At 45.0% G+C, this 27,920-nt stretch overlaps 1 protein-coding gene across 1 annotated transcript; it reads right to left on the bottom strand.

Annotated features, from left to right (window-relative positions):
* Positions 1–529: 529 nt before the first annotated feature.
* LOC123449756 (boron transporter 4-like) lies at positions 530–7,064 on the bottom strand. The gene is made up of 13 exons (XM_045127076.1): positions 6,818–7,064; positions 5,773–5,879; positions 4,644–4,726; positions 3,788–3,980; positions 3,547–3,685; positions 3,287–3,461; positions 3,033–3,199; positions 2,729–2,902; positions 2,331–2,426; positions 2,131–2,247; positions 1,525–1,847; positions 1,159–1,426; positions 530–1,033 (listed from the first exon to the last, which is right to left on the bottom strand). The coding sequence occupies exons 2-13, from the start codon at positions 5,874–5,876 to the stop codon at positions 872–874; spliced, it is 2,001 nt and encodes a 666-aa protein (XP_044983011.1). The 5' UTR covers positions 5,877–5,879; positions 6,818–7,064; the 3' UTR covers positions 530–871.
* Between the last annotated feature and the right edge of the window lie 20,856 nt (positions 7,065–27,920).

The raw sequence follows: 27,920 nt of genomic DNA on the forward strand, positions 1-27,920 counted from the left end.
TGCTATAGCAAGGTCATGATCTTGTGGAGTCTATGGTACAATATTAAAGTATATCTTTTGCAAATCCCATATCGTATCTGTGTGCGGACAAGGGATCAGTCGGCAGACACGTATGTGGGAAGCAATCGTCGTCTAAAGCTATCCACTATATATCCAGTAGTAAAAGGTAGTTTGAAATTTAAATAAGTCCAATCCATAACACATGTCGGGGTCGCACCATCTAAATTATGGCCCGGACAGCTCTGTGGATCGATGGGGTCGACATTAAATGGCTCACTTGATCCAGACAGTTGTGTCTAGATGGATACGTATGGTTTAATGGTCGACGTTAGATATGCTCTTACTACCACCCGCACACAAAATAAAAAACATAGAGTAACACTCTCCATTAAACATGGAGGTGTTATTGCATTATCGACTTATTTCGTACGGCGGCTAAGGCTAGTTTCATCTATCAAGCTTCACCGGCGAACCCGTGGATGCTTCGGTGCATGCCACTCCGGTAGTTGGTGGCGGGGAGAGAAATCCCGGTGCCGTTGCTTATCAAGCAATACTTTTAACATGGTACACTCAAACAGAGCAAAGCCAGGCACACAAGCAACAACAGATCACAGAGGGACAGTTTTCCTCCAATACCAAATCAGCTAATCTTTCTACTCCTCACCGTTGCTATTCCGGCAATACTTCCTTCAGTCTGCTGCTCTCACTGCTACCTGTCTTATGGAAAGTGCTATACTACCAGTACCGTGCATATTATCACGGAAAGATAATAGTGCAGTCGGCAAAGAACGACTGCCTGAGGATTTCCCTCCTCATTTCCGATAGAATCATTGATGAAATCCTCGGTCGGTCCTGGGCCATTGTTCTATCTTCACACGCTTGGCTGAACGGCATTTGAATGGACCTGAAGGTGTCTTTCTTCACGATGGCTCACAACCCTGTGCTTCAGCTCCCCACGGTGTGTTGTGAGTTCATCCAATATCTCAGCGTCAATCCTGCCGTCGCAACTTCCTGAAATGGAGCCATCTTCCTCCTGCTCGAGGAACCAAAAAGTTTCAGATTAATAAGGGATTACCGACACCTTGGGGCATTGCAGAGAATGAAACAAAAGCAAAACAAAAAAATTTATAGGAGAAGACAAGCTGAAGTTATATATACCAATGTGTGTTCATGTTGGACCCCTTCAAGTTCATCGTACTCAGCCGCGTCCAGTTCCCGCAAGTCATTGGGCTCAAAAAACTTGGGGAGCAGGTACTGCCTGATGAGAATCATGAGGAAGAAAGGCAGCGGGAAAAGGATCCCGGCAATCGGTATCCATGTTGTGCCGAAGCATATCAAGAAGTACACAATCTGAAAGATTGTAAAAACATATATCGTTCTCGAAGACACCGACTCCACGAAAGATGCATGGGGACCTTCCAAAACCCTGCAATGTTTACAATAGCCGATTAGTGCAATCTGTTATATAATCGGCGAATCTTCAATAAATCAAATGGGATGAACAGAAGCAGAAATAGACATTACTTGTAGCGTCGGCTTGCTCCAACGAATAAAAGTTGTATCCTTTCCCAAAACTGGTTCCCGGGTAGGCTATCAATGGCCATGTAGGCAAAGTAACCCCAGAGGACCGAAGTCGGTATCATCTTGATAACCGGCATAGCTCCAACACAGCCACCAACCAGCAAGGATTGTAGCAGGTTGCTTAGTCTCTGTTCGTTGACACGAACAGGCAAATGTGCTTCAATATGTTTTCTTGGATCAAATTCTCCAGCCAATTTTCCATCCTCGTCGCCTTCACGCAGCACAGCATCCTTCAAGCTCTTCAAGTCCTTGTCAACAGAATCAGCCTGCGTGCCAGTTTTTTTTTTAGCGATATGAAGATTACTTTCTAATATTCTTATAAAAATAATAGAAATGTTAATGCACAAACTTTATGGAATGGAACTAATACATGAAAATATGACACATATCATGCTATCCAAAAAGAAGGATGCAGAAGCAACTACATGACTTTACCTTAAAGTGATTTTGGCAACTCGTGCAATAGCATTTGCTAACAAAATACTTCACGTGTTGTGCATGGATGAAGGGAAAATTAGGCAGTAAGATGACAAAGATAGAGAAACTCACATCCTGTTTATTATCCATTTCGATGAACACTTCATGCATCTTTCCATAGATTTCCAAACTGCTTGCACGGTTCGACATGCCTTCTTTGGCAGTTCGAAGCATCCTTTTGCGCATTAGCTAAATTGACAGAAAAAGAGAAAAGGGTTGAGCAATTCTGACTACGGTAGCATGTGACGCAAATCAGTCTGAATTTCACTAACCTGCCCCTTGAGGACAGCAAGGCTTCTTGTATGCATGGGGGACTGAGGAAGTACTCCATTTGCTGGAGGAATGCCAATTAAACCACACAGTAGGACCTGCACCATTCACATACTATGAGAAAAGGAAACATCACATGGTAAATTAAAATTTGGAGTTAAAATGCAGTCTGGTAAGAGTAATTTTTCTACCATGCACAGGTAAAATGTATTGTGCAGGCCTCTTATGGCCACTCTTCACTAATCCCCATTCTTATGTACCACGCGAGACGCGAGGAATAAAAATTGGTTATCCTAATTTTCATTGGCATACAAGGTTGGTTATTATAGGTTCTTAAGGAAACCGTAAAAAGGCTCACAGAAAAAGAATCTGTACATGAAATGAAGTAAAAACCACGTACCATGAATCCAAGTACCAAAATGTCGTAATGGTAGGCGGAAGGTTTCTTCAGATTGAACTCCTGTTGCTGAGCCAACTGTGAAGCTACACTATGATCAAAGAAGTACAGTCCCGCAACCATCAAAGCAGGCACGATGGCTGCAAATATATATGCCGGAGGGACAGAAAACAAATCCTGAGAGTAAAACCCAGAAAAACAAAACATTCAGAACCCTGGCATGTAATATAAGCTTTACTAAATTTGGACTAACAAGACAATGAATAGTATCTACACATCTAGAACTACAAGTAATTTGAATTGATACCTTTGCTACGGTCCAATGACCCAATGAACTTGACTCCCAAGGAAGTGGACTGAAGAGTCTCCTAGGCACTCCTGAAGGGACCCCGCTCGGTAGCGCGTACGAAAATGCCGTCCACACGATCACCATAAGCGGGACACCATAATCGGCAATGAAGCTCCTAAGCCATCCTGCAAATGGCAAGTCAAATATAGTGGCACAGTAATCGACCGACTAAATACACACAACAAGATAAATGAAGTAAACGTGTGACCAACCTATACCATACAGCCATGACCTTGCCCGCCTAGTCTTGAGTGCACTGTATAGCAGGCCAATTGAGAAGATAACCCCAAGTAGGCCATTGACATATATCCATTGGAACTGGTATATCGGCGAACTGCGGTCAAATATCTCAGCATCTTTCGGCATACTGAACTCGCCCACGATTCCCTGCAATATATGGATAGTGCCCGTATTAAGTATCCTCCGCACAGTGAAAATAGCTAGGGTTAATTTGCTAGACATGATAGCACACCTTGATAGCTTCTTGCAGGAAGAGAACGGTGATCAACATCCCAAAAAGTTCTCCTGCAACCCTCGTGAATCTGCTTATAACATTGGAAGCATTGAACATTGCCAAGAGAAACAACATGATAGCAGTCCAAATGCAGACCCTGCACGTCAAGAGAGAGCATGCATTTAATTACGTTTGCAATAACAAAGCTATCCGCATCATGTGGTGGAATCTATTTTAGTACCTAAACTATACTACGTACCATCCAGCCCAAGCCAAGTATAGCCGTTCTCCCAGACCTGGCTGCTTCTTGGCGAAGCTGTAGAGATACGTATACATTATAATAGTAGGTTCCGCGACTCCAACGATCATCATCGGCTGCCCTCCAAGAATCGCATGTATTATCCCGCATATTGCAGTAGATGCCAAAGTTTCAACTGTGCTGAGAATACCATCTGAAATAGATCACATCTTAGTTTTAGAGATTGAGCGAAAATTTAAATTTCCCATGTGTAGTAGAGTGTGGTAATTAAGAGGGGAGCATTTACATGTTGGGTAGTTTTACAATGGTCCTTCTTATCCCTAGAGTGGTAAGAGTTGTAGTGAATCCTGGCCTTTGATTGTTGATGTTTCTTTTATCGTGCAAAAGATTAAATTGGATCCTCCGATTAGTGCATTGTGGCATAAAAGGGAACTACTACTGCACATTATCGTTTTTCGTAAACAAACTAGACACTTTGTTCACAAAATCAGGGGGATTAAGTTAATTAATATTATTTTTGCAAAAGGGGGATTCAGTTAATGAACTTCACACATTCTTTGGAGATTAAACATTATAAGAATCATGTACTTCCCGCAGTACAAAGAGCTGACATATTCGAAAGATTCTGGCATATTTGAAAAATAAACTAAATATGGTATATGGATGGATGATTCAAACAAATCGTGTGTGGCTTAAGAAAATCCAAACAAACTAAATCAAACTTAATTTTGCATGCGGAATAAGACTGTTGCCAACGGATTCTCTTTTTTTGTGAAGAAACTGACAATTGATTGAAAACAAATGCATGATAAAAAAATATAGACGGCTAAGACGATCATGCTAAATTTTCTCTTACTTGTTTCGTTGCTGAGCTGCTCTCCGAAGGCGATGACAGGGAGCGCGGAGGCAAAGAATATGTACATGGTAGGTGCCAATATCCTGGCAAACAAACATCGGAAGGGAAGAAACATACATAAGCAAATCCCTCAGCAAACATGCTAAAAATGATATGGTTGGGGTTGTTCATAGCGAGAATTCTTTATTTGACCATTTCTTAAAATCTGATTCCTTTTTGGCCCAAAAGAGGTTTTTCTTTCCTTTTCGATCGACACTCAAACTTTATTTTGTTCCCCACATGAAAAGTCGTTTTTACCCCTGGGTTTGTATGCTGAGAAGACAAAAGTGAATGTGAGAGAGCCACTTCCCTACAGTGTGGGGAGTCGGCCATGCACGGCTGCCGGGTAAGCGTCACACGAGATGGCGGTTCAGGTCAATAGGCACACGCACGGTTTGACGGCGGTACGCGGAGGCTCATGCCTCATGGTGCGGTGGTACCGGCCAACTCGCGCGGTAGCTACGACCAGTACGTACGCACCCGGCAGACTCGGCGAGCTATACACAACGGCCATCTATGTGCTGCTGTGGACGCGACGGTGGCACGTTGCCGGCAGCATAACCAACAGCAGAACACAGCCGATGTGGGTGTGGCCTAGGCATCTACGGTGCAGCTAGCATATATGGGCATCGTGGCAGGGCAACGATCGATCATGTTGGGCCATAGCACGCCCAAAACAGCTGCGTGGTGCATGGCGAGCACACACTGTGTGATCTCCGCGTGTGTGCTCCTGAATGCATGTAGTGGAGATGTGGTATTTCATTTTATTTAGGCATGTCTTTTAGAGTTGATTGGCTTCGGTCGATTGGTGAACGGTAATGATTTATAGTAATATATGTTCTTCAGTTGTGTGCAAAATTGAAAAAATTAGTCAAATAGTCCAACAGAGGTAAAATTATCTTTTTCGGTTCCGCTAAACACCGTTAATAGCTAAAATTGACAGAAATTTCACATAAGAAACAACTTTACTTTAAGGGTTGTATGGGGAAGAAAAATATTTTTAGGACTAAATAGGAAAGCATATTTTAAGAAAGGGTGAAATAAGGAATTCTCTCTTGTTTATATACATGCAAAATACAAGAAAACTAACCCGAAGCCAGCTCGGAGCCCTGCAAGCCAGTCGTCCTTGTACCAAGGCGCTCTCCCTTTGACATCTGCGACCACTCCCTTGAAGGGGTTCCTCAGTAGATCCATGAGCTGATGAGAGAAACAACCTCAACGTACTATTATATGCACAATAGGCATCGGATCTAGTTGCTTAGTTTTACTATGACCAGAAAAAAGTTGGTAGCATTAGTAGTACTACCTACCAACAGAAACGACGTAAGGGGATGGGAAAAATATCATATTTCCACATTGCAAAAAAGATTGAAAAATGTGTACACGCAAAAAATACAATTTACAACCAGTTCAAGAAATTTTTCATAACTATACTTTCGTACGTGGCGTAGAACAAGAGAATGCATGCATGAAAATGGGCCTGTTTTTTGTTGGGCCGGGATATTTTTGTCCAGCTTGCAATTCATAATATTTTGAACGAGATTTCACAGATTCGTCGTGAATGCGTGAAGTTTTCACAGATTTCCCCCCTACTTTTTGAAACTTTAAAATATTGTTTTTGAAGCATTAAAAATTAAGTTCTTGGATGGGCCCGTCCACAGCAACTTGGCACTTCGTAAGGGGCAAACTATTTCGGTCTACGCACACGACTTGAGGAAGAAAAGCTCATCTCATCGCCTCAACTTTGTTGTCACAAAGACGTCAACACTCCGGTTGACATAATAATATTGCGAGCCGTAAGAAACTGGAAAGGGAATGAATCCGCTCGTGGACGTGGGGAGTCAATCACGCGAGGCATGCGGCCGGGGGGCTGGGCCGTCATGTGCAAAACTGTGAAAACGGAGCAGGAACCGCCGGGAAAGCTCGCCGCGTTTGTTTGTTCTCGCGAAGAATGGCGGCCATCCGGCGGCCGGTCGGGAAGCATCTGATGACGAGCTGGGCGGGCGGCGCCGAGGAAGGAGCACCGCCGACCTTGCCCGACCAGGGACCTACTAGCTAGCTAGCCATAGAAACCAAACCGAGCTGCGGACGGACGGACGGGGACGGGAGAGAGTCGTGCGTACCAGCGTACGTACCGGTGATCCGAACGGGCGGCGGGGCAAGGAGGAGGAAGGAAGCGGTGCGGTGCGCGGCCGGGTAGGTAGCTCCTCGGCGCGGCGGTGGAAGCAGCTGTTGTGGTGTGGTGTGGTGCCCAAAGGCGGCGGCGACGGGGCGTGCGCGGCTACTTATAAGCGGGCGGGGCGAGACGGACGGAGGAAGGTCGATTTCGCCTTCTCCTTTGCCGGCGGATATGACGAGTGGGAAGCACTACGGGAAGGAAGGAAGGAAGGGGGTGGGTGCGCCCACGTGGACCGGCGGCGATGACCCCGGGATCGCGGCGGCTGCGGCGGCTCGATGCAAATGTCTGCTCCGTGCCATGCCGTGCCGCGTGATCGGAATGCACGGATGCGGCACGCTCAACTAATCCACGGCCAGAGACCCAGCCGCATACAAAGCATGCCCTACGTGAATTTTCTTGTCGGCATGCTTTGTATGCGTTTAAGGTTTTAAGTATGAGGTATACGAAGGTAGATGAACAAATTTGAAGTGTGATCGGTCCTAGCGTGGCGTTTGAATGTCCGGATTTGCCCTTAGGGCATCTCTAAGAGCAAGTATAATAGAACTGAGTGGGCTGACTATAAAAAATAAAATATTATATTTTTGCTTAGTTGAAGGAGAGAGAAGAGAAGAGAAAAGGTAAGCGGCTCTTAGTTAAGAGCCGACTCTAGCACGTGCTCCTAGGCACTTTGTGAGAATGAAATGTGTGTCATATAATAAATAAGTAGTACACTCTTCTAACCAACTATTGTACATGTTGGCTATAAGATGAGATATAGATGACATGGCATGAGCTTACAGCCGGCAGCCGGCTCTACTATTGTACTTGCACTAACATTGACTCAAAAATCAGACACAACATCCGCTCGTGGACTAGGGGGCCAGTCCGCGGATACGGATGCAGCACGCTGTCATCCGAAGTTATCTAATATATCTCTGTCAGTAATGGATAATTTGAAATTCAAATAAATCTGATCCATATGGCGCGCTGGAGCACGCTATCCAAATTGTTGCCATGACTGCTCTATAGACCGATGAGCCGGTGTTGAATGGCTCACGTAGTCCAGACAGTTTCGACTTTGAGGATCGACGTTGGAGATGCCCTTACTACAATCCCCACATAAAATAAAAATACATACAATATAATTATTTGTTAAACATGAAGGCGTTATTGCGGTATTGACTTATTCCGTACGGCCGTTAAGTCTAATTTTCTCATTCAAGCTTCCCCGTCGAACCCGTGGATGTTTCGGTGCCTTCCACTCCGGTGGTCGGTAGTGAGGAGAGGAATCCCAATGCCTTTGCTTCAGCTAGTAGTTTAAGTTAGCTTTTTCCAGTCCCTAGATGGATTGTGGCACTTCTTCGAATTGTCTTACAGGCTCTGTCATCAGGTGAATTGCGACAACAAAAGTGCGTCGGCGGCTCATTTTGACGACGGTAGTGGTTACGCCGTAACCTAAAGAACTCGATGTAAATTTTATTACATTTGAGGTGCTTTCTACTTTTGATGAACTTTAGAATAAATCTAAATTTTCATTGAAAAAATATAGCATTAACTGGTATGTGATGTTTTTTTTGTTTTGAGACGAGGTATGCGTTGTACTATGTGCTGCGTGAAGAGCAAACTCTATGGACCACTGTATATTCTTATTAACAGAGAAAAAAACTATATGTATTTTTTTCATCTATTAAGAAAAGAACTACATAAATTCTGAACGGAAAATAAATAGATGAACGAAACCAGACAACTTCTCACGATCGAGTTCTTAATTTAAACAAGATGGAAATTACTGCATCATCTAAGCAATGACGCCATTTGAAAGATTCACGTGAAGAAAATGCGACCCATGCTGGCGCGCGGCCTCCGGCGTTGCCATTCACTCATCATCAGTTGCCGGTGCTTTACGCAAAATGTCACTGGCCGTACCCGTGGTAGTGTAAATTGGAGCCCCAGTTCTCTCACAAAATAGTAAGAACATTATAGAGTTGCTACTAGTAACCACAAGACAGATAAGCTTCGGTCTACCTAGTATTCTGGCGGCCACCGCACAAAAGTCCGCCGGATTACAGCTGCGGTCGCCCTCGATCAGATCTCTGAAATCGTGGCTCCAAACACTCAAATGGAAACCGGCGTCGCGTCCACGCATGGTGCGGTGGCATGCATGCTAGCCCTGAGGTATGAACGCGTCGTCGTATCTAGCGGACGGAGGGACTGAGGGAGGCAGGAGGAGCGTCGCGACGGCGGATGAAACAAACGGATAGAATACGTAGAGGGACCTTGCGGTGTGTTTTCCATGGAGAAGATCTGGCCGCTGCAAAGTTGACCCGACAGAACGAGAGTGTGTTGTGATCGTTTCGTGTAGTTTAATTAACCTGCTGGGGCATATTATATCGCATGTGCAGAGGTCAACTAATCTGCAGCCTGGTGGCCGGCAACTCGCGAGGATCATATGCAGGGTGGGTGGTCTTGGTTACTTGGGTGTATTTGGTTTGAGGACCAAAAGTCATGGAATGTTATGGTTTCATTTCAAAGTCATGAATTGGTTTCATCCTTGTGTTCAGTTGATGATAAAAAATGTCATGGGTTGGTTTCGTTCCGGTGTTTAGTTGGAGAGATGTAATGAGAAGAATCTGTAAATGGTGAGATTACATCTCTGAACAAATAGAGTTTTTTGCATTTGATAAGCCTATAATTTAAATTTTCAGCAACATTTTCATTCTATTTTCAACACATGCAAATAAAAATATATGATCATGAGTACATACCAAATATTTACGAAAAATAATCACGAAAATGAAAAAATAACCACGAAAAAAATAATCACGAAAATGAAAAAAATAACCACAAAAAAATAACCACAAAAAAAATAACCACGGAAACTTTTGTTTGGGTGCGGGGGTGAGCGCGGTGAGAATTGCTTGGTTATTTCTTTTTTTCCTTGCTTTCATGGACGAATAATGAGTCGGTTCCTTCAAATCGGCAGAATCACTTGGTGAAGCATCTGGAGGGAATATTTCCTGCATGCGGATGACCCAATTCCGATTCCTAACCCAACTAAACACGAGAACGACTGCTAGGGATGGAACCAACCCATCCGATTCCACCTCATCCTGAAACCAAACACACCCTTGAGGAGTAGTCGATTTGAGGACCTTTGGGAGGTAGCTAGGCATCGTGCCCGTGCATCCGGACGAGCACGTACGGGATCGGTCAATGTCAGAGGCACCAACTAGCTCGAATCGGGCGGTCCCTGGCTGCATACTGTTTGGATAGCTAGGAATCCAGGTATGGAGTATTGGTAGTACCACTGAGTTGTGCCTAGTCAGTAGTGATCACGTCGCCCGTCGTCCATGTCTCGACGACATATGCTCCACCCAGAGCATCTCCATGGCGGTCCGCTCACTTTATTGTCGTCGAGCATTTCTCACACAAATACCAGCGTTATCGCATGACAACGATTGGATTTAGAGTCATGGGCGCCTCAGTTCGGGGAAGGAAGCCCCGAGTTTTTCTTGTGCGGCACGGGGGCGAGGCGGCGGCGGTAGCGAGGGCCAGCGCGGTGACGGGGTGAGGGGTTGCAGGGCGGCGGGCGTGGAAGAAATGAGTTGGGGCGTGGGGGGAGTGGGTGATTTCCTTTTTTGGGACCGAGACGTTGGTCTGGTCGTACATTGCTAGTTACTCCCTCCGTCCCAAAATAAGTGTCTTAAGATTAGTACAATTTTATATTAGAGCTAGTATAAAGTTAAGACAGTTATTTTGGGACGGAGGGAGTACAATAGTTTTCTTAACATCGTTTCGTTAGTGGGCTTAACAACCTTGAACTTATTAATCCGACTATTAATATTGCTAGTTGGATTCATCCTTTCGTGTCTTTTATAATACAAATAACCTGGTCTAGTGGCAACACGTCCGTACACTTTTATTTTCTGTTCCCATCCACCAGAAACACTAACGTCACGTCTTGTACGTACGTTTGTACCATTTCCGGCGGCCACCTCGCAAAAGTCCACCGGATTATAGTTGGAGTCGCCCTCGCTCAAATCTCATGCGTCGTGGTATCGTATCTTGCGGACGGAAGGAGGAGGAGCGTCGCGACTGCGGATGAAACAAACGGATAGGATATGTAGGGACCGTGTGCGGTCTGCGGTGTGGAAAATTAGTTATTCCGTTTCATGGAGAAGATCTGGCCACTGCAAAGTTGACAAAATTAACAACACGAGAGCGAGCGAAGACGCTACTTTCGAAGGACCGGGTGTGCTGTGCATACTAGTACTGGTTTTCGACAAAGGATGTGGGTATATACCTGCAGTGGTGGAGCCAAGAAAAGCCAGCTCTTGAAAACTCAACTACTGATCTCTGCAGCCTAGTGGCCGGCAATTTGCGAGAGAGGGCATGCAGGCCGGTGTTTGTTAGAGCAAATACAATAGTATAGCCAGCTGGTGGTTATAAGCAATTGTCATGTCATCTATAGCTCATTTTATAATCAATATGTACAATAGTTAATTGTAAAAGTGTACTACTTCTTCATTATATGGTTAACCTTTCATACTCACAAAATGCCTAGGAGCACGTGCTAAAGCTCGCTCTTAGCTAAGAGCTCGTTTACCTTCTCTCTTCTCTTCTCTTTTCTTTAACTAAATAAAAATATATTAGTTTATTTCTTATAACCAACTGACTCAGTTGTATTGTACTTGCTCATAATCGAGGAGTAGTGAATTTAAGGATCTTTGGCCTTTGGGAGGGCATCGTGCGTGGCATGCATTCGGACGAGCACCGGAGCGTTCAATGCTGAAGGCGGCAACTAGCTCGAACCGGCCGGTCCCTGTTGACGACATGTGCTCCACCCAGAGCATCTCCATGGCGGCCCGCTCACCTTATTGTCGTCGACCATTTTCACACACAAAAAAACTGTATAGTAGTAGCGTTGTCGCAAGACAACGAGTGGAGTGAGAGTCATGGACGCCCCAATTCAAATCCCGAGTTCTTCTTGTGCGGGACTCACCCAGCCAAAGAAACGCACGGTGGTGCTCCGCTGCAGTCTACATGAGCCTAATGTACCGTGGTAGGCACGGTTCCGTCGAAGCCCCGGGCCTCTCGCGTCCACGCCAAAGACGTCGTTTTTCCGTCCCTTTTCCCGAAGGAGGAGGCGAAGAAAAACACCGAGGAATCGCGTACAGCGAATGGGATGTTTTTGAACAGTTCTCGGGCCATCACTTTTATCCACGCGGAAAAATGGTGAGGAGGCGGTTGCGCTCGGTTGCGCCACGCCGTTGACAGTCCGTGCCTACTACCTACCTAGGACTAGGATCGATGCGGATCGCGGACTCACGGACTTGTGTGATAGCGCGACCGATGTGCACGTCTGGGGAGCCGGCCGGATACGCTTTGCTTGGTCCCCGATTCTGGATTTGCACAAGCCGTGCAACTGAAGAAAAAGAATATTGGATCCGTAGTAGTGAAGAATGAAGAAAGAGGACGAAAAACACCGGACCTGCTATAGAGCATAGAGTGAGTGACGAGAGTGCACCGACTCCGTCATTGTGCATAGCCTGCACGCAATGGTCCTTCACCCTCGTGCAGTTCTTACCGTCGCGCGGCTAGTTAGGTTAGAGCATCTACAGCCCCACTTCGCAAATCCGCTCACCTATACGTCCCTTTAAGGCAACTCCAACACGCTGACCTAAACTGACAACGTTTTTTTATCCGTTTGGGTCATTCACTGTCCTGTCCGTGTCCGTTTTTCTAAAAAGGATCAACACATGTATCCAACGAAAAGTAAATGAACAACAACACTGTGACAATAAAATAATAGAAGAAAGGTGAATGGGGGTGCACCAACGAATTAAATAAGTAGGCAGAGGTCGGTAAGTGGGTGTGTGACAAGTGGGTCAGGTCGGACACATGAGGCGATGCACGTATAGAAAACGCCCGCTTTGTGTCCGTGAGTTGTCCAAATTTGACCTAAATTTGTGTCAGAAATGGGTCCACGGACACAAAGCACACGCAAAATGGAAATGGCTCATCGCCTTGGGCCATCACTTTTGTCCACGCCGACCTATACGGACACCCGCAGGCGAAATGGGTCCTTCTGTTGCGGTTGCTCTCATATACTGCGATGCACACTCACATACATCAAATGCAATTTTCAAATCCATGCAATTCATGCACGTCAACCATCCGATATAAATTGTTGGACTTCAACAGTTCAAAACAAAAGGAAGTGAAATCATAGTTCAACAAGTCGGACATGTCAAAATAAAATTAATGTCCAAGCGACAAGGGGTGCTTGTCCGATCACTAGACGGACGAGTTCGTTCATGCTTTCTGCTCGTCGAACTTTTCCTGCTCCGCCTAGGCAGCCATCTCTGCCTGCATTCGGGCTTCCTGCTCCGTCTGGGCAGCCATCTCCGCCTGCATTCCGGCTTCCTGCTCCGCCTGCATAGTGGTCGCCAGATCCGCTGCTGCTGCCGCCCTTGAGGGAGTCCGGGTTTAGGGGGTCCTCGGGACGTCTATCTATTCTCATGTGCTGGACTCCCGGGCCTGTTTGATCGTCCACTAGTAGAAAACAGGGTGGTAGTCCCGGTTGAGAAGGGCCTTTAGTCCCGGTTCACCAACCGGGACTAAATCCACCCCCTTTAGTCCCTGTTAGCCACGAACCCGGATAAAAAGTCTCACCACGTGGCAGCTAGCGTGCGCCGGGGGTTGGGGACCTTTAGTCCCGGTTGATTACACTAACAGGTACTAATGGTTTCGGGGTTTAGGGGTTTAGGTGTTTATGGTTTATTTTTTTGCTTTTAATTTTGTGTTTCCAATTAATTCTTTTCATTTTAGACATATTTTATGCTACTACGCACTGTACGCGTTATGCATATATAATAGAATTTCTCGTACGACCAAACATATATCATAGAATTTATCACACGACCATGCATACACACACATATATAATTTGCTATATACAATTTATCCTATAATTTGCAGATCATTACATGCATGCATTAGGTGTAATGGTTTCTCTGCCGAGAGATATGACCTGCTCAACCAAATATTTCGCAATTTTCTCATGTAGTGCTCGTATGCGGGCTTGTGGTAGACTGGTAGGAACCTATCCCGCATCTCCGACATCTTTAAAGAAGGAGACCAATATGAATATATTACTTGTGTGTACATATATTAGATCATAATAAAAATGTGAATAGTGTTTATGTACCCAACTATGTCTTTGATCTCTGCGTCGTTCGATCATAAAGCAAATGGTTTCACAAACGTAGTATGCACATAAATTATTTCCGTGTTCCTCCTTCATGCACTTTACGAGAATAGAATTTAATCAATTAATAATCAAGCATGATAATGATATTGAAACTAGAATTAAAGATATGCATGGACGTAGCTAGTACTCCCTCCGTAAACTAATATAAGAGCATCTAAAATACTATTTTATTAGTTTACGAAGGGAGTGCTATTTAATTACCAGGGTGGACCGTCGCCAATTCAGATTTGGTTGTTATGCATTGACTTTCTCTTTGATGAACTTTGTTCAAATCCTGTTTGGCAAAAAAGTTGAATAAATGGGTTATTAATTACTTGGTATCAGGAAATGAACTAAAGAATGATAATGATTGAAATTACCCGTCGAGCATCAAAGCCAGGCTTTTGTATTCATGAGAGTCTTTACCTAGTGAGTCGAGTGTTCTTAGAGTTCCCTCGTCAACTCTAATGATTACCAGGATTCAGTAAAAAGTGCGCACATGTTTATAAAAGCGGCCATGCATAACTCATCAACTACATACATTTCACATCGTGTAAGCAAAAATAGAATTTATAGTACAAGATATTAACACTCACTTAAAGTTGTAAGGAAATGGTATTTTTGTTCTGGTATTTAGTTCCTTCAAAAACCTTAGCACGTTATACTATGAGTCTTTGGCATTGTTTTTAACGTAATTTCATTAATGGTATTTGGGTCAATGATCTCAATGTCATAGGCTCCTTCTCTTTTGCATTCAAAAATATGCATTCTGCATAAATAGCACACAAAAGAATATAGTGAGGATAATTACAGCCAATGAACGAGCTGAGCTGGAGACTTAAATTACAAAAATAAATCACTTACATACAATAGCAATTGACTATAGTACAGTCGAGTGCGTCCTTATTGAATAACTGAAAAAGTTCTGAAAACTCAACCCATAGCTCCTTTGCATGAAAGTAATGCTCTTGCTCGACTTTCACCATGAGTGAGTGTCGCCCCGCCTTTACTTCTCCCAGGTAACACTCAAGCAATTTGTGCATTTGTGTTGATAGAAGCGGGAACTCCTCAGGCCTGACCAGAGGTTTCCCAAGGACATATTTCCATGCAAATTTTGTAGCAATGGGGATTTGCTCGATGCCTAGGAGTTGATCAACACCGAGACCTCATTATTTAGCAAGAGTGTCGGTTGTCACCTTGAGCGGGGAGGGGGGGGGGTCGATTGCTCTGCCTATTCTCCAAGCTGGGGAATAGTTTTCCCGGTTTTATTATTGCGTGGAAGGCTCGACTCACTACAAGAAAAACACTTATCAATGACCCCTCATTTTTGTCAAAGAATCGTCATTGGTATCAAATTTTGACCTTTTTTGATCAAATTCAGAGCGTCAACAGTTGGTCGTCAAGAACGAACAAACATGACCTTTTTAGTATTTTGGTCAAGTATTCTTTGACCAAAATAAATAGGTCATAAAATCTTTGACCAATTTTTTGTTGGAATTATGCCCTAGAGGCAATAATAAATGTATAGTTATTATTATAATTCCTGTATCAAGATAATAGTTTATTATCCATGCTATAATTGTATTGAATGAAGACTCATTTACATGTGTGGATACATAGACAAAACACCGTCCCTAGCATGCCTCTAGTTGGCTAGCCAGTTGATCGATGATAGTCAGTGTCTTCTGATTATGAACAAGGTGTTGTTGCTTGATAACTGGATCACGTCATTGGGAGAATCACGTGATGGACTAGACCCAAACTAATAGACGTAGCATGTTGATCGTGTCATTTTGTTGCTACTGTTTTCTACGTGTCAAGTATTTATTCCTATGACCATGAGATCATATAACTCACTGACACCGGAGGAATGCTTTGTGTGTATCAAACGTCGCAACGTAACTGGGTGACTATAAAGATGCTCTACAGGTATCTCCGAAGGTGTTAGTTGAGTTAGTATGGATCAAGACTGGGATTTGTCACTCCGTGTGACGGAGAGGTATCTCGGGGCCCACTCGGTAATACAACATCACACATAAGCCTTGCAAGCAATGTAACTTAGTGTAAGTTGCGGGATCTTGTATTACGGAACGAGTAAAGAGACTTGCCGGTAAACGAGATTGAAATAGGTATGCGGATACCGACGATCGAATCTCGGGCAAGTAACATACCGAAGGACAAAGGGAATGACATACGGGATTATACGAATCCTTGGCACTGAGGTTCAAACGATAAGATCTTCGTAGGATATGTAGGATCCAATATGGGCATCCAGGTCCCGCTATTGGATATTGACCGAGTAGTCTCTCGGGTCATGTCTACATAGTTCTCGAGCCCGCAGGGTCTGCACACTTAAGGTTCGACGTTGTTTTATGCGTATTTGAGTTATATGGTTGGTTACCGAATGTTGTTCGGAGTCCCGGATGAGATCACGGACGTCACGAGCGTTTCCGGAATGGTCTGGAAACGAAGATTGATATATAGGATGACCTCATTTGATTACCGGAAGGTTTTCGGAGTTACCGGGAATGTACCGGGAATGACGAATGGGTTCCGGGAGTTCACCGGGGGGGGGGGGGGGCAACCCACCCCGGGGAAGCCCATAGGCTTTGGGGAGACACACCAGCCCTTAGTGGGCTGGTGGGACAGCCCCAAGGGGGCCTATGCGCCAAGAAAAAGAAATCAAAGGAAAATAAAAAAAGAGGGAGGAAGTGGGAAGGGAGGGGGACTCCTCCCACCAAACCAAGTCCAACTCGGTTTGGGGGAGGAGTCCTCCCCCCCTTGGCTCGGACGACCCCTTGAGGGTCCCTTGGACCCCAAGGCAAGGTCCCCCTCCCTCCTCCTATATATATGGAGCTTTTAGGGCAGATTTGAGACGACTTTCTCACGGCTGCCCGACCACATACCTCCATAGTTTTTCCTCTAGATCGCGTTTCTGCGGAGCTCGGGCGGAGCCCTGCTGAGACAAGGTCATCACCAACCTCCGGAGCGCCGTCATGCTGCCGGAGAACTCTTCTACCTCTCCGTCTCTCTTGCTGGATCAAGAAGGCCGAGATCATCGTCGAGCTGTACGTGTGCTGAACGCGGAGGTGCCGTCCGTTCGGTACTAGATCGTGGGACTGATCGCGGGATTGTTCGCGGGGCGGATCGAGGGACGTGAGGACGTTCCACTACACCAACCGCGTTCTCTAACGCTTCTGCTGTACGATCTACAAGGGTACGTAGATCACTCATCCCCTCTCGTAGATGGACATCACCATGATAGGTCTTCGTGCGCGTAGGAAAATTTTTGTTTCCCATGCGACGTTCCCCAACAGTGGCATCATGAGCTAGGTTCATGCGTAGATGTCTTCTCGAGTAGAACACAAAAGTTTTTGTGGCCGGTGATGTGCGTTTTGCTTCCCTCCTTAGTCTTTTCTTGATTCCGCGGTATTGTTGGATTGAAGCGGCTTGGACCGACATTACTCGTACGCTTACGAGAGACTGGTTTCATCGTTACGAGTAACCCCCTTTGCTCAAAGATGACTGGCAAGTGACGGTTTCTCCAACTTTAGTTGAATCGGATTTGACCGAGGAGGTCCTTGGATGAGGTTAAATAGCAACTCATATATCTCCGTTGTGGTGTTTGCGTAAGTAAGATGCGATCCTACTAGATACCCTTGGTCACCACGTAAAACATGCAACAACAAAATTAGAGGACGTCTAACTTGTTTTTGCAGGGTATGATTGTGATGTGATATGGCCAACGATGTGATGTGATATATTGGATGTATGAGATGATCATGTTGTAATAGAAATATCGACTTGCACGCCGATGGTACGGCAACCGGCAGGAGCCATAGGGTTGTCTTTATACTAACATATGTGCTTGCAGATGCGTTTACTATTTTGCTAGGATGTAGCTTTAGTAGTAATAGCATAAGTAGCACGACAACCCCGATGGCAACACGTTGATGGATGATCATGGTGTGGCGCCGGTGACAAGAAGATCGTGCCGGTGCTTTGGTGATGGAGATCAAGAAGCACGTGATGATGGCCATATCATGTCACTTATGAATTGCATGTGATGTTAATCCTTTTATGCACCTTATTTTGCTTAGAACGACGGTAGCATTATGAGGTGATCTCTCACTAAAATTTCAAGACGAAATTGTGTTCTCCCCGACTGTGCACCGTTGCTACATTTCGTCGTTTCGAGACACCACGTGATGATCGGGTGTGATAGACTCAACGTTCACATACAACGGGTGCAAAACAGTTGCGCACGCAGAACACTCGGGTTTAGCTTGACGAGCCTAGCATGTGCAGACATGGCCTCGGAACACATGAGACCGAAAGGTCGATCATGAATCATATAGTTGATATGATTAGCATAGGGATGCTTACCACTGAAACTATACTCAACTCACGTGATGATCGGACTTGGGATAGTGTAAGTGGATCATGAACCACTCAAATGACTAGAGAGATGTACTTTTTGAGTGGGAGTTTAGCATATACTTTGATTAAGTTAAACTCTAATTATCTTGAACATAGTCTAAGTCCACTTTGAATATATTTGTGTTGTAGATCATGGCTCACGCAAGTGTCATCCTGAATTTTAATATGTTCCTAGAGAAAGCTAAGTTGAAAGATGATGGAAGCAACTTTGTAGACTGGGCTCGTAATCTTAAGCTAATCTTACAAGCTGGGAAGAAGGATTCTGTCCTTAATGCTGCGCTAGGAGATGAACCACCCGCTACGGCTGATCAGGAAGTTAAGAACGCTTGGTTAGCGCGTAAGGAGGACTACTCAATAGTTCAATGTGCAATCTTGTATGGCTTAGAACCGGGACTTCAACGTCGCTTTCAGCGTCATGGAGCATTTGAGATGTTCCAGGAGTTGAAGTTTATCTTTCAGAAGAACGCCCGGATCGAGAGGTATGAGACCGCCGATAAATTCTATGCTTGCAAGATGGAGGAAAACTCGTCTGTCAGTGAACATGTGCTCAAAATGTCTGGGTACTCAAACCGTCTAGCTGAACTGGGGATTGAACTCCCGCAAGAAGCTATCACTGACAGAATCCTTCAATCACTGCCGCCAAGCTATAAAGGCTTTGTGTTGAACTACAACATGCAAGGGATGAACAAGTCTCCCGGCGAGTTGTTTGCGATGCTGAAAGTCGCAGAGTCTGAACTCCGTAAAGAGCATCAAGTGTTGATGGTGAGCAAGACCACTAGTTTCAAGAGAAACGGCAAAGGCAAGAAGGGCAATTCGAAGAAGAGTGGCAAGCCTGTTGCCTATCCGTCGAAGAAACCCAAGGCTGGACCTAAGCCTGAAACAGAGTGCTTCTATTGCAAGGGTATGGGTCACTGGAAGCGCAATTGCCCCAAGTATCTGGCAGATAAGAAGGCGGGCAAAGAAAAATCAGGTATATTTGATATACATGTTATTGATGTGTACTTAACCGGCTCTCGTAGTAGTGCCTGGGTATTCGATACCAGTTCTGTTGCTCACATTTGCAACTCGAAGCAGGAACTGCGGAATAGACGAAGGCTGGCGAAAGACGAAGTGACGATGCGCGTAGGAAACGGTTCCAAGGTTGATGCAATTGCCGTCGGCACAGTGTCACTTCAGCTACCATCGGGATTAGTGATGAACTTAAATCATTGTTATTTAGTGCCTGCGTTGAGCATGAACATTATATCTGGATCTTGTTTATTGCGAGACGGTTACTCTTTTAAGTCTGAGAATAATGGTTGTTCTGTTTCTATGAGTAACATCTTTTATGGTCATGCACCGAATGTGAGAGGATTGTTCATATTGAATCTTGATAGCGATATGCATATACATAACATTGAGACCAAAAGAGTTAGAGTGAACAATGATAGCGCCATATTTTTGTGGCACTGCCGCTTGGGTCATATTGGTGTAAAGCGCATGAAGAAACTCCATGCTGATGGACTTTTGGAGTCACTTGACTTTGATTCACTTGACACGTGCGAACCATGCCTCATGGGCAAGATGACTAAGACTCCGTTCTCCGGAACAATGGAGCGTGCAAGTGACTTGTTGGAAATCATACATACCGATGTGTGTGGTCCAATGAGCGTGGAGGTACGCGGCGGATATCATTATTTCCTCACCTTCATTGACGATTTAAGTAGATATGGTTATGTCTACTTGATGAAGCACAAGTCTGAGACATTTGAAAAGTTCAAGCAATTTCAGAGTGAAGTGGAAAATCCTCGTAACAAGAAGATCAAGTTCCTATGGTCTGATCGTAGGGGTGAATATCTGAGTTTCGAGTTTGGTACTCACTTAAGACAATGTGGAATTGTTTCGCAGTTAACACCGCCTGGAACACCACAGCGTAATGGTGTGTCCGAACGTCGAAATCGTATTTTGTTGGAGATGGTGCGATCTATGATGTCTCTTACTGATTTGCCGTTATCATTTTGGGGTTATGCATAAGAAACAGCTGCATTCACTTTAAATAGGGCACCATCGAGATCCGTTGAGACGACACCATACAAACTGTGGTATGGCAAAATGCCAAAGTTGTCGTTTCTTAAAATTTGGGGATGTGATGCTTATGTCAAAAAGCTTCAGCCTGAAAAGCTGGAACCCAAAGCGGAAAAGTGCGTCTTCATAGGTTACCCAAAAGAGACAATTGGGTACACCTTCTATCTCAAATCCGAGGGCAAAGTGTTTGTTGCTAAGAACGGAACTTTTCTCGAGAAGGAGTTTCTCTCGAGAGAATTGAGTGGGAGGAAGATAGAACTTGACGAGGTTGTCGAACCTCTCATCCCTCTGGATGGTGGCGCAGGGCAAGGGGAAACCTCTGTCATTGCGACGCCGGTTGAGGAGGAAGTTAATGATGATGATCATGAAACTCCAGTTCAAGTTTCTGTTGAACCACGCAGGTCGACGAGATCACGCGCTGCTCCAGAGTGGTACGGTAATCCCGTCTTATCAATCATGTTGTTAGACAACAATGAACCTGCAAATTATGAACAAGCAATGTGTTGGGGAACGTCGCATGGGAAACAATATTTTCCTACGCGCACAAAGACCTATCATGGTGATGTCCATCTACGAGAGGGGATGAGTGATCTACGTACCCTTCTAGATCGTACAGCAGAAGCGTTAGAGAACGCGGTTGATGTAGTGGAACGTCCTCACGTCCCTCGATCCGCCCCGCGAACAATCCCGCGATCAGTCCCACGATCTAGTACCGAACGGACGGCACCTCCGCGTTCAGCACACGTACAGCTCGACGATGATCTCGGCCTTCTTGATCCAGCAAGAGAGATGGAGAGGTATAAGAGTTCTCCGGCAGCGTGATGGCGCTCCGGAGGTTGGTGATGATCTCGTCTCAGCAGGGCTCCGCCCGAGCTCCGCAGAAACGCGATCTAGAGGAAAAACTATGGAGGTATGTGGTCGGGCAGCCGTGAGAAAGTCGTCTCAAATCTGCCCTAAAAGCCCCATATATATAGGAGGAGGGAGGGGGACCTTGCCTTGGGGTCCAAGGGACTCCCAAGGGGTCGGCCGAGCCAAGGGGGGGGAGGACTCCCCCCCCAAACCGAGTTGGACTTGGTTTGGTGGGAGGAGTCCCCCTCCCTTCCCACTTCTTCCCTCCTTTTTTTTCTTTTCCTTTGATTTTCTTCTCTTGGCGCATAGGCCCCTTTGGGGCTGTCCCACCAGCCCACTAAGGGCTGGTGTGTCTCCCCAAAGCCTATGGGCTTCCCCGGGGTGGGTTGCCCCCCCGGTGAACTCCCGGAACCCATTCGTCATTCCCGGTACATTCCCGGTAACTCCGAAAACCTTCCGGTAATCAAATGAGGTCATCCTATATATCAATCTTCGTTTCTGGACCATTCCGGAAACCCTCGTGACGTCCGTGATCTCATCCGGGACTCCGAACAACATTCGGTTACCAACCATATAACTCAAATACGCATAAAACAACGTCGAACCTTAAGTGTGCAGACCCTGCGGGTTCGAGAACTATGTAGACATGACCCGAGAGACTCCTCGGTCAATATCCAATAGCGGGACCTGGATGCCCATATTGGATCCTACATATTCTACGAAGATCTTATCGTTTGAACCTCAGTGCCAAGGATTCGTATAATCCCGTATGTCATTCCCTTTGTCCTTCGGTATGTTACTTGCCCGAGATTCGATCGTCAGTATCCGCATACCTATTTCAATCTCGTTTACCGGCAAGTCTCTTTACTCGTTCCGTAACACAAGATCCCGCAACTTACACTAAGTTACATTGCTTGCAAGGCTTGTGTGTGATGTTGTATTACCGAGTGGGCCCCGAGATACCTCTCCGTCACACGGAGTGACAAATCCTAGTCTTGATCCATACTAACTCAACTAACACCTTCGGAGATACCTGTGGAGCATCTTTATAGTCACCCAGTTACGTTGCGACGTTTGATACACACAAAGCATTCCTCCGGTGTCAGTGAGTTATATGATCTCATGGTCATAGGAATAAATACTTGACACGCAGAAAACAGTAGCAACAAAATGACACGATCAACATGCTACGTCTATTAGTTTGGGTCTAGTCCATCACGTGATTCTCCCAATGACGTGATCCAGTTATCAAGCAACAACACCTTGTTCATAATCAGAAGACACTGACTATCATCGATCAACTGGCTAGCCAACTAGAGGCATGCTAGGGACGGTGTTTTGTCTATGTATCCACACATGTAAATGAGTCTTCATTCAATACAATTATAGCATGGATAATAAACTATTATCTTGATACAGGAATTATAATAATAACTATACATTTATTATTGCCTCTAGGGCATAATTCCAACAGTCTCCCACTTGCACTAGAGTCAATAATCTAGCCCTCACATCACCATGTGAATTACATTGTAATAAATCTAACACCCATACAGTTCTGGTGTCGATCATGTTTTGGCCGTGGAAGAGGTTTAGTCAGCGGGTCTGCTACATTCAGATCCGTGTGCACTTTGCATATATTTACGTCCTCCTCCTCGACGTAGTCGCGGATGAGGTTGAAGCGTCGTTTGATGTGTCTGGTCTTCTTGTGAAACCTTGGTTCCTTTGCTAAGGCAATGGCACCAGTGTTGTCACAGAACAAGGTTATTGGATCCAGTGCACTTGGCACCACTCCAAGATCCGTCATGAACTGCTTCATCCAGACACCCTCCTTAGCCGCCTCCGAGGCAGCCATGTACTCCGCTTCACATGTAGAATCTGCTACGACGCTTTGCTTGGAACTGCACCAGCTTACTGCACCCCCATTAAGAATAAATACGTATTCGGTTTGCGACTTAGAGTCGTCCGGATCTGTGTCAAAGCTTGCATCGACGTAACCTTTTACGGCGAGCTCTTCGTCACCTCCATACACGAGAAACATCTCCTTAGTCCTTTTCAGGTACTTCAGGATATTCTTGACCGCCGTCCAGTGATCCACTCCTGGATTACTCTGGAACCTACCTGCCATACTTATGGCCAGGCTAACATCCGGTCTAGTGCACAACATTGCATACATGATAGAGCCTATGGCTGAAGCATAGGGGACGGAGCGCATATGCTCTCTATCTTCATCAGTTGCTGGACACTGAGTCTTACTCAATCTCGTACCTTGTAACACTGGCAAGAACCCTTTCTTGGACTGTTCCATTTTGAACCTCTTCAAAACTTTATCAAGGTATGTGCTTTGTGAAAGTCCTATCAGGCGTTTTGATCTATCCCTATAGATCTTAATGCCTAGAATGTAAGCAGCTTCTCCTTGGTCCTTCATAGAGAAACTTTTATTCAAGTAACCTTTTATGCTCTCCAAAAGCTCTACGTTGTTTCCAATCAGTAATATGTCATCCACATATAATACTAGAAACGCCACATAGCTCCCACTCACTTTCTTGTAAATACAAGATTCTCCAACCACTTGTATAAACCCAAATGCTTTGATCACCTCATCAAAGCGTTTGTTCCAACTCCGAGATGCTTGCACCAGTCCATAAATGGATCGCTGGAGCTTGCACACCTTGTCAGCATTTTTAGGATCGACAAAACCTTCGGGTTGCATCATATACAACTCTTCCTTAAGGAAACCGTTAAGGAACGCCGTTTTGACATCCATCTGCCAGATTTCATAATCGAAAAATGCAGCTATTGCTAACATGATTCTGACGGACTTAAGCATCGCTACGGGTGAGAAGGTCTCATCGTAGTCAACTCTTGGAACTTGTGAAAAACCCTTTGCCACAAGTCGAGCTTTATAAACAGTCACATTACCGTCAGCGTCCGTCTTCTTCTTAAAGATCCATTTGTTCTGAATAGCCTTGCGGCCCTCAGGTAGTATCTCCAAAGTCCACACTTTGTTCTCATACATGGATCCTATCTCGTATTTCATGGCTTCTAGCCATTTGTTGGAATCTGGGCCCACCATTGCTTCTTCATAATTTGCAGGTTCGTTGTTGTCTAACAACATGATTGACAAGACGGGATTACCGTACCACTCTGGAGCAGCGCGTGATCTCGTCGACCTGTGTGGTTCAACAGAAACTTGAACTGGAGTTTCATGATCATCATCATTAACTTCCTCCTCAACCGGCGCCGCAACGACAGAGGTTTCCCCTTGCCCTGCGCCACCATTCAGAGGGATGAGAGGTTAGACAACCTCGTCAAGTTCTATCTTCCTCCCACTCAATTCTCTCGAGAGAAACTCCTTCTCGAGAAAAGTTCCGTTCTTAGCAACAAACACTTTGCCCTCGGATTTGAGATAGAAGGTGTACCCAACTGTCTCTTTTGGGTAACCTATGAAGACGCACTTTTCCGCTTTGGGTTCCAGCTTTTCAGGCTGAAGCTTTTTGACATAAGCATCACATCCCCAAACTTTAAGAAACGACAACTTTGGCCTTTTGCCATACCACAGTTCGTATGGTGTCGTCTCAACGGATTTCGATGGTGCCCTATTTAAAGTGAATGCAGCTGTTTCTAATGCATAACCCCAAAATGATAACGGCAAATCAGTAAGAGACATCATAGATTGCACCATCTCTAACAAAGTATGATTACGACGTTCGGACACACCATTATGCTGTGGTGTTCCAGGCGGTGTTAACTGCGAAACAATTCCACATTGTCTTAAGTGAGTACCAAACTCGAAACTCAGATATTCACCCCCACGATCAGACCGTAGGAACTTGATCTTTTTGTTACGATGATTTTCCACTTCACTCTGAAATTGCTTGAACTTTTCAAATGTTTCAGATTTGTGCTTCATCAAGTAGACATAACCATATCTACTTAAATCGTCAGTGAAGGTGAGAAAATAACGATATCCGCCGCGTGCCTCCACGCTCATTGGACCACACACATCGGTATGTATGATTTCCAACAAGTCACTTGCACGCTCCATTGTTCCGGAGAACGGAGTCTTAGTCATCTTGCCCATGAGGCATGGTTCGCACGTGTCAAGTGAATCAAAGTCAAGTGACTCCAAAAGTCCATCAGCATGGAGTTTCTTCATGCGCTTTACACCAATATGACCCAAGCGGCAGTGCCACAAAAATATGGCGCTATCATTGTTTATTCTAACTCTTTTGGTCTCAAGGTTATGTATATGCGTATCGCTATCAAGATTCAATATGAACAATCCTCTCACATTCGGTGCATGACCATAAAAGATGTTACTCATAGAAATAGAACAACCATTATTCTCAGACTTAAAAGAGTAACCGTCTCGCAATAAACAAGATCCAGATATAATGTTCATGCTCAACGCAGGTACTAAATAACAATGATTTAAGTTCATCACTAATCCCGATGGTAGTTGAAGTGACACTGTGCCGACGGCGATTGCATCAACCTTGGAACCGTTTCCTACGCGCATCGTCACTTCGTCTTTCGCCAGCCTTCGTCTATTCCGCAGTTCCTGCTTCGAGTTGCAAATGTGAGCAACAGAACCGGTATCGAATACCCAGGCACTACTACGAGAGCCGGTTAAGTACACATCAATAACATGTATATCAAATATACCTGATTTTTCTTTGCCCGCCTTCTTATCTGCCAGATACTTGGGGCAATTGCGCTTCCAGTGACCCATACCCTTGCAATAGAACCACTTTGTTTCAGGCTTAGGTCCAGCCTTGGGTTTCTTCGGCGGATTGGCAACAGGCTTGCCGCTCTTCTTCGAATTGCCCTTCTTGCCTTTGCCGTTTCTCTTGAAACTAGTGGTCTTGCTCACCATCAACACTTGATGCTCTTTACGGAGTTCAGACTCTGCGACTTTCAGCATCGCAAACAACTCGCGGGGAGACTTGTTCATCCCTTGCATGTTGTAGTTCAACACAAAGCCTTTATAGCTTGGCGGCAGTGATTGAAGGATTCTGTCAGTGATAGCTTCTTGCGGGAGTTCAATCCCCAGTTCAGCTAGACGGTTTGAGTACCCAGACATTTTGAGCACATGTTCACTGACAGACGAGTTTTCCTCCATCTTGCAAGTATAGAATTTATCGGAGGTCTCATACCTCTCGATCCGGGCGTTCTTCTGAAAGATAAACTTCAACTCCTGGAACATCTCAAATGCTCCATGACGCTCAAAGCGACGTTGAAGTCCCGGTTCTAAGCCATACAAGACTGCACATTGAACTATTGAGTAGTCCTCCTTACGTGCTAACCAAGTGTTCTTAACATCCTGATCAGCCGTAGCGGGTGGTTCATCTCCTAGCGCAGCATTAAGGACACAATCCTTCTTTCCAGCTTGTAAGATTAGCTTAAGATTACGAGCCCAGTCTACAAAGTTGCTTCCATCATCTTTCAACTTAGCTTTCTCTAGGAACGTATTAAAATTCAGGATGACACTTGCGTGAGCCATGATCTACAACACAAAAATATTCAAAGTGGACTTAGACTATGTTCAAGATAATTAGAGTTCAACTTAATCAAATTATATGCTAAACTCCCACTCAAAAAGTACATCTCTCTAGTCATTTGAGTGGTTCATGATCCACTTACACTATCCCAAGTCCGATCATCACGTGAGTTGAGTATAGTTTCAGTGGTAAGCATCCCTATGCTAATCATATCAACTATATGATTCATGATCGACCTTTCGGTCTCATGTGTTCCGAGGCCATGTATGCACATGCTAGGCTCGTCAAGCTTAACCCGAGTGTTCCGCGTGCGCAACTGTTTTGCACCCGTTGTATGTGAACGTTGAGTCTATCACACCCGATCATCACGTGGTGTCTCGAAACGACGAACTGTAGCAACGGTGCACAGTCGGGGAGAACACAATTTCGTCTTGAAATTTTAGTGAGAGATCACCTCATAATGCTACCGTCGTTCTAAGCAAAATAAGGTGCATAAAAGGATTAACATCACATGCAATTCATAAGTGACATGATATGGCCATCATCACGTGCTTCTTGATCTCCATCACCAAAGCACCGGCACGATCTTCTTGTCACCGGCGCCACACCATGATCATCCATCAACGTGTTGCCATCGTGTTTGTCGTGCTACTTATGCTATTACTACTAAAGCTACATCCTAGCAAAATAGTAAACGCATCTGCAAGCACAAACGTTAGTATAAAGACAACCCTATGGCTCCTGCCGGTTGCCGTACCATCGACGTGCAAGTCGATATTTCTATTACAACATGATCATCTCATACATCCAATATATCACATCACATCGTTGGCCATATCACATCACAATCATACCCTGCAAAAACAAGTTAGACGTCCTCTAATTTTGTTGTTGCAAGTTTTACGTGGTGACCAAGGGTATCTAGTAGGATCGCATCTTACTTACGCAAACACCACAACGGAGATATATGA

The sequence above is a fragment of the Hordeum vulgare genome, chromosome 4H (assembly GCF_904849725.1).
Source record: "Hordeum vulgare subsp. vulgare chromosome 4H, MorexV3_pseudomolecules_assembly, whole genome shotgun sequence".
Taxonomy (NCBI): domain Eukaryota; kingdom Viridiplantae; phylum Streptophyta; class Magnoliopsida; order Poales; family Poaceae; genus Hordeum; species Hordeum vulgare.

What these genes read in the sequence shown, in the direction of transcription:
- LOC123449756 (XM_045127076.1), bottom strand. Translation starts at nt 5,876, where the DNA reads ATGGATCTACTGAGGAACCCCTTCAAGGGAGTGGTCGCAGATGTCAAA. An exon ending in GGGCTCCGAGCTGGCTTCGG is followed by an intron (nt 4,727 to 5,772) that starts GTTAGTTTTCTT and finishes TTTGTTTGCCAG; the next exon opens with GATATTGGCACCTACCATGT. An exon ending in TCCTGCAAGAAGCTATCAAG is followed by an intron (nt 3,462 to 3,546) that starts GTGTGCTATCAT and finishes CATATATTGCAG; the next exon opens with GGAATCGTGGGCGAGTTCAG.